Source organism: Poromitra crassiceps, assembly GCF_964638095.1.
Source record: "Poromitra crassiceps genome assembly, chromosome: 14".
Lineage (NCBI taxonomy): Eukaryota > Metazoa > Chordata > Actinopteri > Beryciformes > Melamphaidae > Poromitra > Poromitra crassiceps.
The window spans coordinates 15144571-15153195 of NC_139633.1; the positions used below are offsets into that span (position 1 = coordinate 15144571).

Sequence of the window (8625 nt, forward strand, 5' to 3'; positions counted from 1 at the left end):
TGGCTGGTGCAGGGTGCCTGTTTCGTTCGTGTTGGGCGACGACGCGTTCAGTCTTGTTTATTTTGGTTTGCCTTTAATCGGTTTGTATATTCCTTTGTTTGTGTCTCTGTTTCCATCTGTATCTCCAGCCACCAGTGCTACACGATAATGACCAGGGACATTTCTGTCAGTTATATTCTTAGTATGATGGCACTAAGGACCAGAAAAAGGTCCCCATTAGGACTCGCCAATTTTACAGACGACTGACAGTGTGTCTGTCTCTGTGTGTCTTTGCTTCTCTGTCCACACAGTTACCACTGGTAACCGTGCCCCCGTGTATATACTGTATGTGCACGTCTTTCTCAAGCTATCTTTCTCCCTGCCTACACGGGCTTTCTCCTGGCTCAGAATGGGCCTTTGGGGGCTGACTAGACAACGCACACCAGTTAGCATGATCGGACCTAGCCTGGGTAAACCCAGCCCCCATGTGACGCGGGGGCTGGGTTTACCCAGGCTAGGTCGGACCCATGCTTACTGTTGTCTATAACTCTGAAATTCTCTAATTTGATACAGTAGAAATGCTTAATTGTGAATTGGTATGCAGTCAGGATTGTCCTGAACTCAACTACATCAGTATTTGTGTGTGTGTGTGTGTGTGTGTGTGTGTGTGTGTGTGTGTGTGTGTGTGTGTGTGTGTGTGTGTGTGTGTGTGTGTTTCCAGTTCTGAATCTGTGGTAATCTAACTGCACAACTCCCTGCTGAGTTTGTGTTTCAACTCTCAACACCCCAATTTTTACCCAAATATTGTGTGTGTGTGTGTGTGTGTGTGTGTGTGTGTGTGTGTGTGTGTGTGTGTGTGTGTGTGTGTGTGTGTGTGTGTGTGTGTCCCTTAATTGGGCCTTTTGGGAGTATCTAAAACCTCTTGGGGGAGAGGGGGGAGAGACAAAAAAAAATCTTCTATGCAAGAAAAACCCTGCTACAATATATGTGAATGTCTCTTTCTCTCTGTCATACTCCATAGCCACTACAGCCACGACCTGCAATGACCCAGGCATCCCAGTCAATGGTTCTCGATATGGGGACAGTAAGGAGCCCGGTGACAGTATGACGTTCCAGTGCGACCCGGGCTACCAGCTCCAGGGAGAGGACACCATCACATGTGTACGCCTGGACAACAGATTCTACTGGCAACCTGACCCTCCAACATGTATAGGTAGGTGTACATCACATTTGATCAATCGACCCTTGTCACGGGGGCCATTTTGTGTCAAAAAGGCAGGGTAAACACAGGTGCAAGCAAAACACTAATGAGGGTTTCCAACTTCCACGATTGGAATTTGGAAACCCTCATTAGTGTTTTGCTTGCACCTGTGTTTATTCTGTCTTTTCCACACAAAATGGCCCCCGTGAAAAGGGTCTATTATCCAGCACCTATTGAAGTTTAAAAAGTCGAAAAAGAATCTGGAAATGTGACTCTGGTGGGCGAGTTGTAGGAGAATTATAGAAGTAATTGCACAGTAAGGAATTTGGACTACATAGGAAAAATGCTATTATCTCAATGTTAAGTTATTATCTCAAAATACCTTTGGCTCCCGGAAATGTGGGGATCATCCAGAAAGTGCTGTAGCTCGTCAAAGTTTCTTTTTTCCCCTGACTATTCATTCCTCCACTCAGCTTCTTATTCTTACTATAAGAATGAGAAGTGTCCATGTGTGTGTGAGTGAGTGAGCAGAACTTTGTCTGGCCACAGCTATAGAGAGGCAAAGTGACCGCCTACTTCCTGCTTCAGCACTGTACCAGAGATTTTTATCCGCCCTTTATTTTCCCATAGACATTTCGTAAAAAGCGTATAAAACTAGTTTTACTTGGTCAAACCAAACGGTTCAGATATATTTAGAATCGGGAGAGACCATAGAACATTTCACTCGGACCAAAACTTGAAAAAAAACGACATTGAAAACCTATTTTCTTTAAATCCACAATTTTGTTACGTTTTGCTCTGAGTGAAATGTTATGTACTCCTGTTTCTAAATATATCTGAACCGTTTGGTTTGACCATGTAACCCTAACCTTAACCCTAACCCAAACTGTAGTAAGTAGTAGTCCACACTCCAGTACTATACCAAAGATGGCGAGACTGCCTCCCTTTGTCTTGCCACTCTCCTTCCCCCCCCTATCAGCCCGCGCTATCTGGAAGCCCTCCAGCAAGGTCACGAAGGCCAGTATTTGCTCCTGTAATCATGTCTCTGGGAAACACATTAAGCTGCATTCCCGATATTCCCTCTGCCTCCTGACCCAGGAAGCCGGCTCATCCGTCATTTGGAATTGACCTCACGTTTGCTAGATAGAAGCAGGTTCTCTAACCTTCTCCTGCACTCTCAGCCCGGGTGGTCAGCCTGGGTGCTGCTCCTGCTACAATAAAACAACATGGTGCACAATGGCCCCGGTGATAAAAAAAAAAAGACAATGACAATAAAAAACAGAAGTGATGCTGAAGAGAGCAAATGGCAAATGTTGTTCAAAACAACACTGTTATTTTAGCATCGCTTATGAACAAGTGCGGATTCGCAATTATAGCTGTGACCACATTATGCGGATTTTCAAAATGCAGGACGGTAGGGGCAGCCCACCCTACTCTGCCTCGGCCACCCTGCATTTAGAAATCCCCCCCCCCCCCCCCCCCCCCCTTCCACCGCCCCGTCCCCCCAAGCCAATTGGCATGAACACAAACACCCACCTTCAAACACACACACCTTCACACACACACACACACACACACACACACACACACACACACACACACACACACACACACACACACACACACACACACACACACATTTGACCTCCATGCCAAGTTTGCTTAGCGTAACCTTGCAAGGCAGCGAGATTCGCATGAGATCATGAGATCATGAGATCATGAGATCATGAGATCATGAGATCATGAGATCAGATCACATGAAAACAACACCGTCCATCTGGCAGCGTCAGGTTCAAATTTGCTGCTAAAAATAAGAATGTGAGAGAGCTGCTGCAACAGGTTTCCAATGATATGAAGTTAATCATTCTATTGTTATTCAGTGTGAGAGGTCATGTTGTGATGTGTTGTGATCTTTCCCACTCCTTGGTGTGTACTCTGTGTGTGTGTGTGTGTGTGTGTGTGTGTGTGTGTGTGTGTGTGTGTGTGCGCGCCTGTTAATGCCTTTGTTTACCTCTGTTCCTCTGTTGATAACACCTCCCCTCCCACCCGCCGCCCCCCCATGGCACCTTGCCGCCCCCGTGGCACCTCTCCAATGTTTCAAATTCTTCCTTCACATGGCTGAACTGCTGCTGGAATGCATCTATCTATTCCTCCTGCCGATAGACGCTCTTCCTCTCTGTCTCGCTCGCTGTGCGATAACAGGACCATTAGGGGTGATTCTCTCTCTCCAAACGACCCCCAGCCCTGCCCTCTGTAACCAAATCTCTCTCTGTCTCCGTTTCCACCTTGCTCTCCGAGTCTCTCCATCTGCCTGTGCAGGTAATACCAGTGGTCTGCCAGGGGTGATTCTCCCTCTCCTAACTGACCCCCTGCCCTGCCTCCTGTCTCTAACTTCCTCTTTCCTCTCCCTTCCTCTGCTCCTCAGGTCGATGTGCACAGCCAATCAGGTGTGGTTCTCTGTTCAAATTACCCCCCAACCTTACCCGTTTTAATCATCTCTCTCTCTCCCTCTCTCTCTCTCTCTCTCCCCTCTCACTCTCACCCCCCCCCCCTCTCTCTCTCTCTCTCTCTCTCTCTCTCTCTCTCCCCTCTCACTCTCACCTCCCTCTCTCTCTCTCTCTCTCTCTCTCTCTCCCCTCTCTCTCTCACCCCCCCCCCCCCCTCTCTCTCTCTCTCTCTCCCCTCTCTCTCTCACCCCCCCCCCTCTCTCTCTCTCTCCCTCTCTGTAGCGACCTGTGGGGGAAATGTCAGCGGTCCGTCTGGAGTCATCCTCTCTCCTAACTACCCTCAGCCCTACCCGCCGGGGAAAGAGTGTGATTGGAGAGTTCGAGTGAACCCTGACTTTGTCATCGCCCTCATCTTCAAAAGGTACCTCCTCCACCACCCACTTCTAACACCTGGTTCTCCACCTACACAGACGTGGCTGTGTGCATTAACCGTTTTATTTAACGGACCCTCTCCGCCCACACCGAAATGATAAGAGCTGTGAGTATGTAGCAGCTAAGCATCATCATTACATGTATTTGAACATGTAGTTACCTTGACGATGTTATCACAGAAAGTATTGCGACAATTCAATGGGTTGTTATGGCAAGTTTAGTGAGAGCAACACTTTTCATCTTGAAGTAGAACTACACTAAACAAATCATTTCTTACACAGAACATAATTGTAAATAAATAAACCTAACCCTAAACCTATGAACCTCTCCAAAGTGTTTCTGATGTTTTAAAAGCTCTAATCTAGTAAGCAGTTACAACCTTTAAATAAACTGTCTGAACCGCACCACTGTCCCCCTTAACTAAGGCCTAAGGGACACTGAACATGAAACATTTTCCCATAGACCAATACCAAATACATTCTCCTGAATAATAAATGCATGGATGTCTCCAGTACAGTCATTTTAATGGGCAGTTATAAACTATAACGTCCTCAAAAGTTCATTGCAATAAAACGCAGTGTTGCCCTTAGAACCCGCATGACAGGAATAATATATACTGTATGGAAAGGGGAGACTCGTGGTGGGTACCCATAGAACCCATTCTCATTCCGATATCTTGTTATCGCCATCATTTTTGCCTAAGTTTGGAGTGTTATGTAGCCCCCTTGCTAACAAGCTAGCATGACAAGGTTGGTAGCAATGGATGCCTCAGCTCTTCCAGTTTCATATGCTACCAGTATCTGCACTCGCTTCAAAGGTGAGCCCGCTACAGCCTCTGAAACACAGTCATGTCGGACGTGTCTGGCAAAGAAGGCCACTTCTCAGTCAAAGGCCAAAAAGGGCAGGTGCTTGAGCACCACCGGCGCCACCCGGGGGCCTGTGCACGTCCCTGATGTACTCTACTGCACTGTATATGGAAATGGACTCACTGTTTAATTAAAGATAGTGTATAATTTATGTATTATTTAATGAAATCCCTCGTCAACAGGTCAGAGGTATTCACACACAGGTATAAGGTGCTTTCATTCCACACTGCTCACATCTGTCAAGTGGATCAGAAGTTAGTCTAACAATATGATGCAATTACTGCTGTGTGACTCTTTGCTATACGTTTGAATTGTCAGAGGAAAATATGAAGAACAGATCACAGAGAAGATCAACAAGGAAGTTAAGGAAGCCACAATTAAATAGTCACACTATCACGACTTGCCACAGAGGGCTAAAGCCACCACTGTAGCTCTTGTGAAGGCCAGTGGCGCTGGCAGCTTTAATCCTTAATCACTGTCACTAATTGCCACTAACTTTTGTCCCCTGTGCGGAACCATTCCTGCACTGCCGCAGCACCACTGCATGTCTGTCGGCCCTTCTCTGAACATTTTCCAAAATATATGGCTCTTCCCTGGCTTAATTTATATGCCTCCGCCGGCGATAGCCAGGCCGGAGGCATTATGGATCCGGGTTGTCCGTCCGTACGTACGTCCGTCCGTCCGTACGATGTTTGTTAACGCGATATCTGAGGAATGCCTTGACGGAATTTAATCAAATTTGCCTCAAACATCGACTTAGACTCAAGGATGATCTGATTAGGTTTTGGTGGTCAAAGGTCAAAGGTCAAGGTCACTGTGACCTCTCAAACGCCATTTTCCAGCTTGTTAACGCGATATCTCACGAATGCCTTGACGGAATTTCATCACATTTGCCTCAAACATCGACTTAGACTCAAGGATGATCTGATTAGATTTTGGTGGTCAAAGGTCAAAGGTCAAGGTCACTGTGACCTCTCGAACGCCATTTTCCAGCTTGTTAACGCGATATCTCAGGAATGCCTTGACGGAATTTAATCAAACTTGTCTCAAACATCGACTTGGACTCAAGGATGAACTGATTCGATTTTGGTGGTCAAAGGTCAAGTTCACTGTGACCTCACGAATGCCATTCCCAAGTTCGTTAAAGCAATATCTCAAGAACGGCTTGATGGAATTTCTGACAATTTGGCTCAAACGTCGACTTGGGCGCAAGGATGAATGGATTACATTTTGGTGGTCAAACTTCAAGGTCACTGTGACCTCACGAACGCCATTCCCAAGTTGGTTAACGCAATATCTCAAGAACGGCTTGATAGAATTTCTTCTGATTTGGCTCAAACATCCACTTGGATGCAAGGATGAACTGATTCCATTTTGGTTATCAAAGGTCAAGGTCACTGTGACCTCTCGAATGCCATTTTCAAGCTTGTTAACGCGATATCTCAGGAATGTATTGATGGAATTTCTTCGAATTTGCCTCAAGCGTCCACTTGGACTCAAGGATGAACTGATTACATTTTGGTGGTCAAAGTTCAAGGTCACTGTGACCACACACACCCAATTTCCAAGCTCTGTAATGCAACATCACAGGAGCGCCTTGACGGAATTTCTTCCAATTTGCTTCAAATGGCGATTTGGACTCAAGAATGAACTAATGGCGGAGGCATAAGTCCGCGTTGCAGTCCTTCTAGTTTTTTTTTTATATCACCCTCCTCTCATTTTCTCTCACAGGGTTAAACGAGATTTGTGCTACTGTCAGGGGCCCGGCCCGGCTGTACAGTACACATACATAGCATTCAGATCATTGGGATAATAAGACCCATTTGGGGATAAAACAACAAATACACCTTTAATGAACCTACAAAGTCAGTAATTAAGTGAATCACATTTACATAAATATGACAAGAGTTGAGGTGATGACACACACACACACACACACACACACACACACACACACACACACACACACACACACACACACACACACACTTACAGATTATGTATTTATTTATGTATGTATTTATTTTTTAGGATAGCTAAAAGAGGTAATTTTGCAACCAAGGGTTCTACAGGGATAAAGAAGACAAATACAGTTTTAGTTTTGCATGCAGTAGTCACATACAAAAAATCAAGTCAAACAAAATTGAACTAACACAATTAACATTTTAAACGATTAAAGGAGGAATTGGACAAACAAATCGGCAGTTATAAAATAAAGCGCTTATTGAACTTCAAAACACATCGCAGCATCAATTGCTTAGTTAGAAAATGTACAATGTCAACTCTGAGACCTTGGTTTTTCTTTGCAGTTTTAACATGGAGCCAAGTTACGACTTCCTGCATATCTACGAGGGGGACGACTCAAACGGGCCGATACTCGCAAGTCTCCAAGGCAACCAGGCCCCTGAGCGAATCGAGAGCAGCACTAACAGTCTCTTCCTGGCATTCAGATCCGACGCTTCGCTGGGCATGTCTGGCTTTGCCATCGAATTTCGAGGTAATTAAACTCTAGAACTTTGGCTCGACGTCATTTCCCCTTGAGTTTTCCAATAAGTGCATCGTGAAGGTCCTGTAATCCGGCCAGATGTAAGATGATGGGATCTGCAGAAGCACTTTTGCAATGGCTGAGATGTCAGCGCTTGCACACACTTGTTTTAATATCATAGTTTTAATATCATAGTTTTAATATCGCCGTTTTGATTTTGTCTGCTTTTTAATATTGTATTTTCTCTCATGTTTTATTTGTTTCATATTATTGAATCCATTGCACTTTGTGCTTTTTGCATGCTGGACATCAGTACAAGTGTGAGATTCCTCAAATATGTAACGTAGCCTACGTAAATATACAGTGTTGTGTAGTGGAAGCGATCATCTTGCTCTACAATGATGATCAGAACGGGTGTTGTTCAAACCGAACATTTATTTCTCCAACATGCTGCAAAAGAAAGGGAGATAAACGGCGTACTTTTCAGTCCAGCTTGCACTTCCTTCTTGGAGTTTCAAAATAAAGCGCCTCTGCTTGTAACATGAAATAATTCAGGCATCTCAAGTAAAACATAACGAAATTACTATTACCAGATTTCTCAATACATACATACATGACAAGTTTTTCTTGGGACGGGGGTGGGGGCACAACAAAATAATGTATGCTTAGGGCACCCAATGGCCAGCCGCGGCACTGCATGTTACTTCCTCAGATTGTGACTCGTCCTACTGACTGGTTGGATTGACTCTGGAGGTGATATTAAAATCTATAGAGCCAATGTGGAATTCATCCTTAGGCATAAGGCTGACTAGAGGCTAGATCAACTCTCCTTTTCTCTGACTCCATTCATCTCTGATTTTTTTAAAAACGATGATCTCTCTCTCTCTCTGTTGTCTATCTCCTCACGCTGCCTCATTGTCTTTAATTCACTACTTTTCATCCTCCATCCCTCTAATTAAAATACAAGCATAACCATCTCCCTGTTTTCACGTCTATCTCTCCCTCCAACTCTCTCTCTCTTTCCCTCTCTCTTGCTATCGCTCTCTGTCGCTCTGTTTCCCTCCGTCAAGATTGGATGATCGCAGGGAAGCAAACAAGCTGGCACAGAGCCAGGTCATAACGATGCAAGACACTTTTTGACTGTAATTGACTCCTCATCTGTCTCTGGTCTGTCTCTGCTTCCCCCTCTTTTCTTTCTTCTCCATTCTTTTCTTG

At 45.0% G+C, this 8625-nt stretch overlaps 1 protein-coding gene across 1 annotated transcript in view; it reads left to right on the forward strand.

Moving 5' to 3' along the window:
- Positions 1-8625, forward strand: part of LOC310788810 (CUB and sushi domain-containing protein 1) — a gene marked incomplete at its 3' end in the record, with an annotated part of 351287 nt that overhangs the window by 240986 nt on the left and 101676 nt on the right. Inside the window, 3 exon segments of the mRNA XM_083650384.1 lie at positions 1001-1192; positions 3910-4048; positions 7235-7422. Of these exon segments, the coding sequence (XP_083506510.1) occupies positions 1001-1192; positions 3910-4048; positions 7235-7422 (519 nt within the window).